We start from the raw sequence: 14,082 nt of genomic DNA on the forward strand, positions 1-14,082 counted from the left end.
CCGATTTTCCTGCCTGTTTTCTGCTTTTTGGGCTGCAGCAACGCCTTTTTGCCCAGAAGTCGTTGATGGCTCGAAATTAATGGATTTGCGATCCTGACACTGACGTCGCTAATTAGATTTCCAATGCTCGTTGCCTGAGGCTGCTACTCCCCCACATCCGCGTCCTGCGAGTGGACAACGGACATGGACTGGTCTCGGGAGCGGTGTGAAATGGGCGGGGATGGTCCGTCGTCAGTCGGCCACTGGTCACTGCTGGTCGGTTGCTGCTGGGTCAGTGCCAGTCCCACATGGCAGTTGTTGCAGTCGCAGTCGCAGATTCAGTTGCAATCGAGCGATGGGTGCAGTGGCGTCGAAGGGCAGGACTTCTGGTCCTTTGTGGCCGCAATTATTAAGACTGATGCTGCTGCTGCTGCGGGTGTTGTATGTTGAAGGCGGTGGTTATGTTGCTGTCCGCTGCACACCTCTGCTGGGTTAGACGGCCGAAACTCGACTGGCGGGTCTCGCCGAGCCAGCGAAGCTCGGAGCCGAGCTCCTCCAGCCGAGAGCTTTCGGCTAGGACTAGGACAACACTCGAGCGCCAGACGCAGGCGGTGAAGCTGCTCCTGGTCGTGTCCTTCAACGTCCTACGGCAACAACAACACCAGCGAACCCGCCAACGCCAACAGATGACAGGCTTTCACTCATCTTCCCAACTTTCTCCCGAGCTTTTTTCATACTTTTTACGCGCTCTCTCTTTCTCTCTCTCTCCGTCTCTCAGTGGTGCGTCCGTGATAGTAGGTTACCCGACCACCCACCATCTACCCACAGCACCCCATCATCGCTTATTTGGCAACGGCAACCCACTGCGACTCCGGATGGGGCGGCAGCATCTGCTCCGCTCGGTGATAATCGGTAATAATGCGCTTCGCCACTATTCAAATGGGCGGCGAGTAAATAAACAGTACTTAGTACAGTGTGAACACTTGCTGAGCCCCAAAAATTTTACAGGACACGCAGCTGCCGCGCGTGAAAAAGAGATTGTGGCGGGAATCGAGTTGGGACGGTCTCCACCCAATCCCTTGGGTGAATGCGGTGCCGGGGGAGGGGAAGCTGCGAACGGTTACTGGGTGACCCAAATTGAAATCTATTCAGGCTGCACGACGGCGATTTAATTATCTTAATTTGATTTTAAGTTGCGCCCAACGGAGAACCAAAGTGACTCGTACCACATGGCGTATGGGTAATGTGTGTGATAGTGCAGTAATGCAAAACATATTACACATGTTTTTATCATTCAAGCTAGATAAGAAGATAATCCAGTTGTTTGTAAGTCAAAATGAAATGACGGGGGCTATATGTAATATTTGTTGTTCTGTAGGGAATTATATGTACTGTCATACAAAGTGGCTTTTAGTCAATATTGCCAAACACTTAGGTCATATTTTCAACATATTCTAGCAAGGGTCATATTTAAGGTTTTCAATGCTAAAAGCAACCATATTTTGCTAAAAACAAATTACCTAAAATTGTTTAACAGCTAGTCATTACCTTTAAATAAATTTGTGATTTTTATTATTTTAACTATGTAATGTGTTCGGTTTTGTAAATTAAACTTATCAAAAATCATTCAAAATGGCAGGGATGAATAAATGTGTATAATTATCCCATCAAAACCATATCGCGACCAAAGTTTCATTAATGGGAAGCCACTGCAAGCTATGGCTGTTCAGCAATCTTCTATGGTCCCAAGGCTATCCCAGAATTGTCAATTAATTTTTTAATTAAATTGTCAATAACACTACTTATGTGTTTGTCGAGCAGCAGTCCCATCAGCTGCGAGTCGCTCCCTCAAACATCATTCTCCGCTGCGCAATAAACGGCAACTGTTGTTCGCCAGCAAGTTACCCGCATTTATTGACCATAAGCCATAAGCTCCTTAAAAGCAATCTCAGCGCCTTCATTTCTGGTACTCTGCTGTCCTGGTTTCCCTTTGCAACTGCAGTGGCTCAGGCCGTGTGTTGGATGGTGGCTTTATGTCCCAGCACTCCCATCCGTGGAAAAGGGATCTCATTACACCTGCCAGCACTTGCTCTGTACGCACAGTGTATATACGATATGGTATACGAGAATGGCTGTGTCCCCCTTCAATACCAGCTTTGTTGTGCTCTGTGTGGATGCTTTACATGTGCCGCCTGCTGGAGACCCATTCCCCAACTCAACCTCCTCCTGAACCACCACCTGCACCTGCACCTGAACCTGAAATCACTTAATCAGTTTATGCAGCGCAAATTTGCCCAGGCGAAGTGGGCTTGGTTTGGTATTGGTGTTTTGCATTGCTTTTGCTTTTGCTCCGGCGCTCGCAGTTCTGTTCGAACGTGATGCCTTTGTAAGTGGCATTAATTTGATGCTGCTTCATGTCTACTTTGCTCTTACCAGCTGCATTAATGGAATTAAAGAAAAACGATTTAATTTTGTGATATCTAATTTCTTAAAATGTTTTTAAATTTTGTGTGGATTCTGATGGAAAAAAAAATTACAAGGCACAGGGAGTTTTTAGAAGATCCATAAATAGGATTTAATTCCCTATTTTGTTTTAGGAACTTAAACGTTTTATTTTAATAACAAAAAAATTAACCAAAATAACAAATGGCTATGTTAACTCAACTGTCAATGACATATTTTTTTTTCTCTACAAACTGAGGGGTACTGTCTGAACTCCAAAGATCTATATAGTCTGCATAAATAAATCTATTAAAATTTTTTTTTCTGGTTTAAATGACCTCTTGGACTCAATTTTATAAATTTAACAAAAGTGTTTGCTGTATAACTTTGTAAAAATATTATATATGTCAAAATTAAAAACCATTGAATTTGTGTGGCCTGGGGACTGTAAATAAATTTCGATTTCATATCCATGCACCCCCTGTCGAGGATTTCAAGGCCTGGGCGTTTTCACTTTCGGTTTCCAATTACACACAGTCTCGCGCTTCGCCAGCTCGCTCTCTCACGCTCCTTGTCTCTCTCTATTTTCCGACACGGACACAGATACGCACACGCTTAGCTTTAATGTGTGGCCCGGTTTCGGATTTCCACCACTCCAAGCCCAGGCCAAAGCCAAAGTCCTAGCCCAACCCATCCCTAGTCCTAGCCCAAATCCCCGTGTCCACGCCCATACTCCTGACCGTGACACAATTTCCACTGTCGGGCATCCGCAGTAATGGCAGCAAGAGCAACAGCATCCAGGGGTACATAGCTGGCTAGCTGGTGACCTGCTCTAGTTCACGGATACTCCGTCCAGCTGGGGCCAAAAACACTTCTTGACTTGGCCTAAAAACAGGGCAAACAGGTGCTCGGCATCGGAAATCGGACACTTGTTGGCCTTGCTGGTATCAATTCACATGTTGGTGATTATCGTAGGATTTATTATCATTTGGTGATTTGATTTAAGGCTCTACCTTGTACATTACAATGATATACATATAAATACATTGAATTACTCGCTTAGATCAGGACTTCTTTGAATGTACGCGAGTGATTCTATCTTTCTTGTGTCTGTTGCGTTTGGCAAAATACTTGCCGAGTCAACGTTGCGTATGTATAAAATATATATAAACATGTATCTGGGTTGTGTATGTACAACAGACTGCCTTGTACAACTTTCGCCTGACTTTCGCTTAGTTTGCAATTAACATTTTGAGTAACAAATTTATGCAGCATCATGCAGAAGTCGTCGTGTTCTCGGTTCCTCAGCTGTGATGTTCCTGAATATAATAATGCTAATTAGGTGGCTGGTGGGGCGATGGATTTGTATGATAGATGGCAAGATGAAGCGTCAACAAACTTAATATCCAAAACCCTCCTCATCTCCTTAATATTTATTAGGGTGTCCCGATTCGCTCGACAAAGATTAAATATTTGGTATGCGTAAGAGGCGCCTTTCGGTATTTTGAAAATGCAAACGGAAACGAAAACTTAAAAAAATTGATCAAACTGAAATATTTGAATAAGTGTGAGTTTAATAAAAATAATTGTAGGCCTACATCTTAAAGTTATACAAATTATTGTTTTGAAACATTTTATAATATGTTTAAATCGGTCCACCCCAATACTTATTTGAAAAAGTACACAAAGAAGATTGGCCCGATTCGAAAAAAATATAAAATATGATTTAAGTCCAGACAAGGAAGTCTGCTGCACATTTGTATGTACATCAACCGTATACACTTGCGTGACTTACTTTATGTGGGGCTATAAAATTAGGTACATATACAGTATTAACTATAACATTTTAAAAAATCTGTACTTTTTCATTTCACACAAACAACAAACATTTGCTAATAGCCGAAAATTATGCTACGATTTTCAATTCGTTTTGGTTGTTTTTACCGCGTAATACTCAAAGCGTATTTATCATCTAGGGATTCTTGGTTTGATTCTTCTTGGTTTCTTATTTAGTTGGTTTTACAATAAGGACACTAGTGAATTACATTCAAAAGGGGTGATGGAAACGCGACCAGTCGAAACTTTAAGGAAAATCAACAAACGTTGTAAAAGTAGCGACGATGGTCGTGGTGGTGGTGGCTTCCATTTCCGGTTCCGTTTAGTTCTGCAGCGCTGCTCGGAGGAGACTGTCCAGGGTGAGCTGGATGGTCCCATTGGCAGCTGCCTGCAGAACGGATGGCGGCTTGGGCAGGGCCGGAAACATTGTCGGTGCTCCCGCTTGACTGCTCTTGCCGCCCAGGCATTCCATACCAGTGGTTGCCACCGTTTCGGGCACGGAGGCGTGGCATTTGCTGGGCGGCGAAGGTGGCGTGGGCAGGGGGCTTGATGTTTTTTCCATTTCGGATTTCGCTTTTTCCTCTGGCTGGCTTTCTTGCTCATGGTCCTGGTCCTGGTCCTTGTCCTGGTCCTGGTCCTGGTCCTGTTCCTGCTTCAGCTGCTGCTGCTGGGCAATCGCAGTGTTGACCTTGTTCAACAGGTTGCTGATAACAGCGGCGTCCTTGCCGGCCGCTGCCGTACGCTTCGCAATCTTTTCGATGAAACTTTCGGTTTCCGGAGCAGGATTCAAAGAGGTCTCCACCACATTCTGTTGCTGCTGACCGCCCTCGCTGCGTGTGTGCGAAGTAAGGCGCGGTCGAATCTGCGGTCGCTCTGAGGGCAATTCCGGCAAAGTAGCTGACACCGCCAGACCCTGACTCACCAGTTCCAACATGATGCGTTGAGTGATACCCAAAATCAGAGGCTTCTTGGCCTCGGTTATGTAGGCCTCCCACTGTTTCGGTTTGGTTTCATCATTGCTTCCCGTCGGCTGGCGACGCAGCTTGGCCCGCATGGACTCCACGGCCAGCGCGGCTGGTGTTTGCTGTCCCGATCCATCTGGCTTAAAACTGACCATATCGTAGACAAAGTCTTTGTTGACCGCCTTAACCCGTTTGCGGATGGGACGCTTCTCTTGAGAATACTCGCCAGATTCGGGTGAGATTTGAGTGCGAGACTTCCGACGCTTTTTGCTTGGAGTGGGAGTGGCTTCCAGCGGCTCCTGGCCGGGTTCCTCCTTTATAATGGCTGTTGGTGATTTGGTTTTAACTTCTCCCGCAGATTCTGTTATGGTTTTGATACGCTTCAAGCGCCTTTCGTACGTTTTAATGGGAGGCCTAGACTCCTTCTCTGTCGCTGCCACCTCCTCCTCCTTATCCAGCAAAATTATATCCCCGTCTACATCGTCGCGGGAGTATTCGCACTCGTGGGTGGACACATACTGCTCCGTCAGCTTGTCTCGGTCTCCTTCTATCTTGTGGGTAAAACCCAAGTGATTAACAATATCGTAGCGCCTAAAGGCGCGATATTCGCACAAATTGCAGCCGAAACGGCGTGCGCGGTAGTGGAACATGGATATGTGACGACGCAGGTTTCCGAGGGCATTGAACTGCTTGTGGCAGATCTTGCAGCGGCAACGAAGCTGCTTCTCCGCTGGGACATTACGCTTCTTCTTGGCCTTGCCCTTGGCATCTTCCGGATCTGCAGTGGATTCAGGACCAACCCCAAGTCCAAGCTCGTGCTCTTCGTCGGTGTTAGAGGCCTCATCGCTAGCAGAGTCACTTTCATGGCCTAGATTAAGCTGGTCCAACGACACTGTATGCAGGCCAGGGGCAAATGAATCGCTTGGCTCCTGTAGATCGGCAAACATCTCGTTAAGAGTAATCTCCTCTTTTTTAATCGGTTCATTTTTCGGCAGATCTATGGAGGCGTTTGGGTCCTCATCAGCCGCATCAAGACTGAAATCATTGCTCTTAACCTTAAGTTTTTTGACGGAAGGAGCCGGCTTGGCCAACGCCTCTTGTTTTGCTCGACAATTGAGCAGGTGTGTTGATAGAGCAGCGCGACGCTCAAAGGACTTTTCGCAGTAGATACACAAAGACATGATCTTACGTTGCTCACCGCTGGCATCCAATGGCTCCGGGACATAGCCCACCACGTCGTCGGAAAGCTGCAGGCGCTTTAGCTCACGGCAGGGACCCTTGGGCTGAATATCTCCTTGCTGGACGCGGCGCTTGAGGATAGAGTTCCGCATCATGCGAATGCGTCGAGTTGGTTTCCTGAAAATAATGTTTCCAAAAACACAACTATTTAATTTCGGTTTATAGTGCTTCGGAAAATATAATCACAGAAATAAAAGCAAGAAAAACGCTATTTATCAGAAACGGAAGTTTGACCAAATTTCGAGGTTATCGAGATCAGACAACTTACTCATTGGGGCATAAATATATATTTGGTTTTTTAGTGAATTTGTGCTGTGCTGGTAAGAGTTAAAGGTGCAATAATCCTGCAATAGAACTCTTATAGAGTTCTTATAAGTTATTATTCTTATAATAATAAGAATTGTATAATTTGATTGTTTGACATGTTAAAGAGTTAATAATTGAAAAGTTTTGAAGTTTCATTTGAAACAATATAATTTCTAAATAATTTACATTAAGTTAAAAAAATTCAAATTAAGGTATAAAGAGTGCATATATATAGCTTAAGTCATAACGCCACGTTTGTATTAAAAAGCGATTATGGATTATATAGAAATTTTAGTTTTACAAAATTTGTGATAAAGAATCGACTAGATTTTGTACCAATTCTACATACTTGTGGTCCTTGGACAAATGACGAATAACTGCAGCGGCTTGCATAAAGGTCAACGAACACGCTGGGCACTGAAAAACAAACGCCCGTGACGAGTGATATCTCTGAATGTGCAGCTCTAGGGTTTTGTGCGTCTGAAAAGTCAGGTTGCCTGTGAACGAAAATAGGCAATAAACCAGTCACTAATTGATTTCAAGGCCTATTCGGATGGGTAGCCTTACAGAGCTTGCAATAGATGATCGTATCCGTTTCGTCGCTGATGGACTGCTCGCCGGTTTCGCCAGAGTCGCTGCCTCCGTGGCGCTCTAACTTGACGGTGGTGACGGCTTTGCCGTCGGGTCCCACAATGGTTTCAGGCGGATTCAGCATGCGGTGCACCTCGTCAAGCTCTGTCCTTATGCTGTCCTCCTGATCCACCTTGATGGTCTGGTAGACGGCCTGATTGGAGGTGGGCACAGACTCCAGCTGGAGAACGGTGGTGGAGCTCCTCCTGGCCTGCGACGGAGCCTTTTCTCGTCGCAGACGCTCTATGACCCCACTCAGGTCCCGCATTCCGCCGCCTCCTCGCATAGGACGCACTTCGCGGGGAACTGGCGAGCAGCCGGTGCTCCTGCTGCGCAGCATATGTTCAATGTCCTGCGGCGACGGACCGGCACCTTTCTGAATGATCATCGTGGAGTTGTGATCCTGCAAAGCAAATCAAACGGATTGATGAAGTTTCCTAGGTTTTAAAGTTCATGTCATGGGGTTGTCTTTACTGCCCACTCACTGTGTATCCACTGCCGTTGGTAGAACGAGCGCTGACGCAGCAAAAGACACGCTTGTGGCTGATGAAATTGGCCAGGCTGCGAAACATGTTGCGGCACACCTTGCACTCGTAGATCAGGCTGCACTCCAGGCTGAGCAGCTGACGCACCTGCGGAAAAGAGTGGGTTATCCGGGGAATTCTAAAAATCTGGGTCGAAGGAGCCTCCGCCATTGCAGACCAAAGCTGAGTCACGTACTCCACTCGGGAAAGACTCACCTCGTTGGTGCCATCCTCGTAAGCCCGGCGCGCCTCCTCGAATCCCGTATGGGCGGTGCGTAGTGGGCGCTGTAGCAGGCTGATGTCGTCACCGTTGTGGTCCATCTGCTCCTCCTTATAAGTGTCCGAGTTGCAGCGCGAGCTGCGCTTCCTCATGGCGCTGGTCTACGCGTCTACGCCTGCTTCTGCTGGCCGAATTCTTGTACAATCCAAGCGCACTGCCTTTCGGATTTTTTAAGCCACGTGCGGCTTCTAATTAGTTTCTAATACGCGATCAAAGAGGTTTTCCAATTCGAATATGGGCCTGCATCTTGCATTTTTTGTATTCAGTGTGCCCGTTGCTGGTGCGCTGGTAAAATGTTGAGTATTATCAAATTATCAAGTGTAAAAGGCTGTTAGTATTATTTTTAGAACGAATAAAATATAATGATTGGCGGTATACTTTATTAAGATACATTAATTAGTTATATCATTATCAACCCCTAATTTTTTAAATCAAATGGAAAAAAATAAACTCAAATTGTTTGATCAACTGCATGATGTTTTTGTAAATAATAATAATTTGAGACAGCTTGTGCCAAAATTTAATGATGGTCCCATAAGTTGGAAAATGAAAAAAAAAATGTTACCCATTTTGGTTTGTTGAGTAAACTTCTTGATTATATACAAGTTTAGTTACAGCTTTATATCTTCAGTTGGTAAACTTTCTATATATTCAGAAAAAATGAGGAAAGGTACATATTTTGGCGTTCAGCACATGGTCACACTGATGACTTGAATAAAAAAACAGTGGCCGGAATTAAACTCGTCACATTAGTTTCTTCCATAAATTAACTTACAAAAAACACGATGAGCTGTCCAGGATTTGGGGAACTGAACATACCGTCCTCACGTGCCTTTTGGGACGACTGCGAGGAGGATGAGTTTGAGAATCTGAAGCCGGTGGAGAAGTGCGTGATTTTGCCTTGTTTACCTGGTGTTAATCTATAGGACTTACAGGCTGAAGCTCAAATTCGATGGCGAATCGTCTGGAGAGGAAGCCCCCTTGGAGAGTGATCTCCTATTGGTCATTGAGGGCGTCCACGTCACCCATTTCGGCACCTCTGCGCTGGCAAAAGATTCGAAACTCGTTTGCGGTATTCCTGCCAAGAGCTCGTCCCTGCACTGGAGTCCTTCGACCAAACAGCTGCTTGCCGTCTTGGAGGAAGACCTGACCAGCAGCGGCGAGATCACTGAACTTCTATTGCCCTACGCCAAGCTGGCCAAGAAAGTCATCACCCTGACGCTGAAACCAAAGGTCGAGTTTAAGAGTGAGAATATTCAGTTTTACCGGGACCACATTGCCATTGTGCGTGGCGTAGGTGTGAACCAGAAGGATGTCACCGAACTAGAGGCTCCCAACTTCATAGCCGGAGTGGCGGCCGGAGGTGAGTGGTCTTGGTCGCAACAGGATTTTACTTGCATATATAACCATTTTCCGACTCGTTTTTAGTTGCCACTTGGAGGGATCAGGAGGAGTTGCCAGTGAGCTCCTTCGTTGTCTACACCGACAAGCTGCCCTTGGACTCTACGGCGGCCCAGCCAGTGATCAAGCTTCTCCAAAGCTTGGGCGTGTCGTGCAGCTCCGGCTACATCCCACTCCGCAAGGAGAACTCCTATTTGTACATGTAAAACTACTTTCGGCTGTGTTCTTCCTAGTTTTAATGCTTGTAAAAATGTTGCGGTTGCGGAATAAAAAATCGAATTACTTCAGTACTTCAAACATGCTGAGGTTAACCTCTCGCCGACGCTGCTCCATGTGCGCTTTAGCAATGGCGATGAACTGGGGTCGGGATAGCATCGAATATGCAGGAACTAACAAGGAGGAGGTCAGCATGTGCAGCTCCTTGTGCCCACTACTAAACATGTCGATTCCCAGTTCTAGGGCGCTGCCAAAATCCGATTCATCCACGGCTATATTGGCGGCATTGGCCACCGGTTGCAGCTTCTCTAGCACAGCCTGCTTGGCGGCTCCATTATCGACTTCCTTGCGCTCCAGCATGGCCAGCATCTTCTTGAGCTCGGCATCACTGACTGGTAGCGGGCGGTAGCCTAGTTGCGTCTTCCGGTCAAAGGGCACCACAATACCTGCACGGTGAAACGTCTTGGCCACCACCCGCTTGTTGCGCTCCTGCTGCAGTCGGTCCAGCTGTGCCAGTTCCAGGGAATTGTCGCTTAAGTACTTCGGCACCGCTTTTTTGGTTCCATTTAACTGGCCGGCTGAGAAGGGAGTGGCTACAAAGTCATGCTCCAGGAAGTAGAGGAACGCATCGAAGGCATTTCCAGCCACAAACTGAAACTCGCAGCCCTTGGACGAGTCGGTGCGGGCTATTAAGAGATTCTTCTTATCCTGCGGCACATCGCGCCAATAGCCGTAATGAATTCCTGTGCCCCGGCGCACGAAGATCGTCTGGAACTCGGGTGGATCGTAGTAAAAGCGCCAGTGGCGCAAGTAGTCCCCCGGTTCGCCTAATTTAGCGCCGTGAAATTTGCCGGCCAGGAACTCAAAGGGACCCACCAGTTGCAGTTGGAAAACTTTGTCCAGGTGCACTAGACCCGCGTCCTTGGGCCTTGAGGAATCGGTTTTTAGGCTTTCTACAAATTTCCAAAATTCATAAAAGTCTGGCGGCATTTCGACAAGGAATTTGTGCCTAATGAACTCGTTTGATTCGCAGAGATTGTCGTACTCCTTTTGCACGGAAAGTCGTATGCGCTTCTCAAGGATCTCCATGTAGTTCTTCCCTGATATGTTGTTCATAGCTTCCTTGTGAAGCTCCGCTGTTTCGGATTCATAGCTTCCCTTGGCCTCCTCTTTGTCTTCCATGTCACCACTAGAGTTACTTGTGTTGGGTTTATCCTTTTCTTCCGACTGCGCGGGCTTATCCTTCTCTTTTTCCTCCGTCTTCGTGGGCTTATCCTTCTCCTTTTCCTCCGCCTGGGAGGATGCACTTCTTTTTGGCGCCAATTTTCTTTCTTCTGCGCCTTGTTCTTTTTTCTCGTCTGGCTTCTCTGGATGATTATATTTGGACAAATGGGCAGGATTACGCTGATAGCACTTCTCCCAGTATTTGCAATCCTCTTTTGGCATTTTCGATTTCAAAATATAAACAATTTTTGCGATACGTGCGGTATGGTACAATTAACATGAATAACACGGTCTCAGGGGCGCCGTCAAAAGTTCGTAAGGGGTGCGAGTGAAGCGCTAAGGTCGGGACAAAAAAGGTTTTACCGGTTTATCGCTTAGTTCTCAAAGTCCATAGCTTTTTGATGAAAAAAATTAAAGACCAAATTACCGTCTCGTAAAAGCAAATGGGTTCTCCAACCAGCAGCCTTCTCGTCCTAATGGTAAGATAAAAGAAGGTTCGTTTGAATAAATTCAAAATACTTTCTTAAATAAAAACAATTTTTAACAATATTGGCTTGCGACTTTTTGAGTTGGAGTGCCTACCGGTTTTTCGGGTAACATGTTCAGTCTTTATGTTCTGACCTTTTTTTTTATTACCGCTTAAAAAATAAAAGCTATTTCCTTATTTCTGTTTACTTAATTTGTTCCACCCTACGCCCATGAAGATTCCCGTTCAAGAAGAAGAATGCCGAGCCGCCCCCAAAAAGCATTTGAGTGTTGCGAAATGCCGTCAGAAAGTGCCGGTGACTGGCATAAAAAGGCACCTAATTGCAATAGATATTTAGTGTTTTCTTTTAATTATTGTAGTTCATTCAATGAATACAAACTTTGCGAAGAGAATCGAAATGTTGATGGTTGGGTGGTTAGTACAGTTATAGTTGCATATGGGCAGGCGTTTCAAAGGAAAAACACTATTCTAAGCAGCCATATGGAAACAGGACTAATCCTCAACAGCGCACATGACCGAGTAGACGCACTCCTCCTTGTTGATCAGGTGACAGGTCTTGTTGACCAGGGACATCAGTTGGTTCACGTCGGTGGCCCAGTTGTTCAGGATGTCGGAGGCGGTCTTTTTCTGGGTGAAGTAAATAATGCCGGCGGGACGGTCGATCTTCACGCGGATGGTGTCGCTGTTGGCCAGTTTCGAAAGGTACTCCTCGCAGCGGCCTGCAGGCAGGTTTAGCAGCTCGCTCATACGTGCCAAATGAAGGCGGGAGTAGTACATGGCAATAATGCGAATGTTCTGTGGGTATATAATATTTATAGGTATCGAAAGGCAGGAATATCTCCAACCGTATGCTTACATGTTCTATCAGACGATCCTTGAGCTCTGTGATGCACTTCTTGCCGTGCTTTGTACTGTCCTTGAACATATCATTCTCGGCCAGCACAAGCCCAAAGTCTGCATTAAATGTGTCGAAGTTAATCAGCTCCTTGGACATAAATAAGCGCAGAATTTCTCTGTGAAAAAGGATAAAAGGATAAGATCTGCCTTTGGTTGGATTCGAGATATTCGTACTTGTATGCTTGCACTTCTTCCAGCTTCTTGTTCTTTGAGAGGTGGGCCATCATGTCGCTTTGTTCGTTGTCAAAGGGTGCCAAAACACAATACAGGACGGCACAAACCAGCTTTTCCGTCAACTCCTTCTTCTGTTCCTCGGTCAGCTCAACCTCAACATCGGGCTCTGGGGCGACTTCTGGCTTCTTATCTTTGTCCTCGTCCTCCTTCTTCTTCTTGTCCTCGTCCTTCTTTTTTTGCTCGTCCGTTGATATAGAGGAGTCCTCGGGTGTGAGCCCAGTCTTCTTGCGCGGTGGCTCCGCAATGGCCTGGTAATGGCGTGAAGTTTTCAGGAAGGACGTTTCCCTGTTAAGCTGAATCATCAGGTAGTAGAACTTTAGCTTCAGATCGTGCTGCGCCGGATCGTCGAAGAACTTAATGCTAATCTTCTTGGCAATGATCTGTGTGGACACATAGTCCTCCTTCAGCAGACAGAGGCGCATCTGCTCCAGGATGAGTTCCACCTTCTCGCGCTTGTCCATCGAGCCGTAGGTCTCAACCTGCAGCTCCTCCATGACTGTGGCAGCTGCGGCAACATCGCCATCTGCCTCCTTGATATCGGCCAGGATCTTGGTGAGCCGGGCGCGCTCGATCTCCACATAGATTTTGCCCTCGGTAACGGAGCGGAGGGTGTCAATCAATTTCAGCTTGGTCTCCTTGTCAGGTGTCTTGTCCACGTACGTGACGCACTCCTGGATCATCTTGACCACGGCCTGTTTTAGTTGTGAGCGCCGGCGCACCAGCAGCGACACATACTCGTTGAGGGCATTCCAGTTGGATGCGTCGAAGCAAATCTGGCAAATGGCCACCAAAACGCGGGAGCAGGAGACCATGTCGGCGCCCAAGCGCGTCTGCTTCTCCAGCTGAAGCATCATCTCAATGGCTTCGTGAAAGGCATCCGGGTTCTTCCTGGCCAGCTCCTTCGCCAGGGGGATTTTTTCGTTGCAGGCCGGCTCGTAGTCCACCTCCATCTTGGTGATGCGGCCCCCATCAAACAAATAGGTGTCCATTGTGCTCTAAAATTCAGTTTAGTTGTAATTTTACCGCTATGACGAAGCAGTTTTCCCCACTTACATCGCTTCGTCTTTGTCCTCACGTAGAATCTAATGACACTGGTTTTATTTTGGGGATATGCTGAACTCCGTCTTGTTTACAAGCTGGATGGTTCGCCTGCCGTTTTTTCTTATGTTGTTTGATGCAAAAGCGGCTTTTTTGTAATAATAATTCTCTGCACAAATTCTGCTTACAAATGCTGTGTTAAGTTGGCTGCGCGAGTTTGGTAGTGTTGGAAATTGTTTTCCAGACGAGGGAATTTTGATTTTGAAATGGACATCATATCAATTGAAACGTCACATTCAAACAAATTTGTAGATAATAAATAAAAATATGGAGAACTTTTTATTAAAAAATATATATTAATATATCAAAATAGCTGATTTTCTGCAT

General features: G+C 46.2%; 4 protein-coding genes across 4 annotated transcripts; 1 reads left to right on the forward strand and 3 right to left on the reverse strand.

Moving 5' to 3' along the window:
* Window positions 1–3,380: 3,380 nt before the first annotated feature.
* Window positions 3,381–8,469, reverse strand: LOC108044177 (zinc finger protein 800). Its single transcript, XM_017123073.2, has 5 exons — window positions 8,135–8,469; window positions 7,880–8,026; window positions 7,332–7,797; window positions 7,114–7,261; window positions 3,381–6,575 (listed from the first exon to the last, which is right to left on the reverse strand). The coding sequence occupies exons 1-5, from the start codon at window positions 8,288–8,290 to the stop codon at window positions 4,580–4,582; spliced, it is 2,913 nt and encodes a 970-aa protein (XP_016978562.2). The 5' UTR covers window positions 8,291–8,469; the 3' UTR covers window positions 3,381–4,579.
* A 425-nt stretch (window positions 8,470–8,894) lies between these two features.
* Window positions 8,895–9,896, forward strand: LOC108044181. Its single transcript, XM_017123079.2, has 3 exons — window positions 8,895–9,084; window positions 9,134–9,561; window positions 9,627–9,896. Exons 1-3 carry the CDS (start codon window positions 8,984–8,986, stop codon window positions 9,803–9,805), a joined length of 708 nt encoding a protein of 235 aa, XP_016978568.1. The 5' UTR covers window positions 8,895–8,983; the 3' UTR covers window positions 9,806–9,896.
* On the reverse strand, window positions 9,819–11,343 carry LOC108044180 (histone PARylation factor 1-like). Its single transcript, XM_017123078.2, has one exon. It carries the CDS (start codon window positions 11,259–11,261, stop codon window positions 9,879–9,881), a length of 1,383 nt encoding a protein of 460 aa, XP_016978567.1. The 5' UTR covers window positions 11,262–11,343; the 3' UTR covers window positions 9,819–9,878.
* Window positions 11,344–11,846: 503 nt separating this feature from the next.
* LOC108044182 (26S proteasome non-ATPase regulatory subunit 12) lies at window positions 11,847–13,921 on the reverse strand. The gene is made up of 4 exons (XM_017123080.2): window positions 13,711–13,921; window positions 12,598–13,652; window positions 12,383–12,539; window positions 11,847–12,321 (listed from the first exon to the last, which is right to left on the reverse strand). Exons 2-4 carry the CDS (start codon window positions 13,644–13,646, stop codon window positions 12,019–12,021), a joined length of 1,509 nt encoding a protein of 502 aa, XP_016978569.1. The 5' UTR covers window positions 13,647–13,652; window positions 13,711–13,921; the 3' UTR covers window positions 11,847–12,018.
* Between the last annotated feature and the right edge of the window lie 161 nt (window positions 13,922–14,082).

Source organism: Drosophila rhopaloa, unplaced genomic scaffold (assembly GCF_018152115.1).
Source record: "Drosophila rhopaloa isolate 14029-0021.01 unplaced genomic scaffold, ASM1815211v1 contig_155, whole genome shotgun sequence".
NCBI classification, from domain to species: domain Eukaryota; kingdom Metazoa; phylum Arthropoda; class Insecta; order Diptera; family Drosophilidae; genus Drosophila; species Drosophila rhopaloa.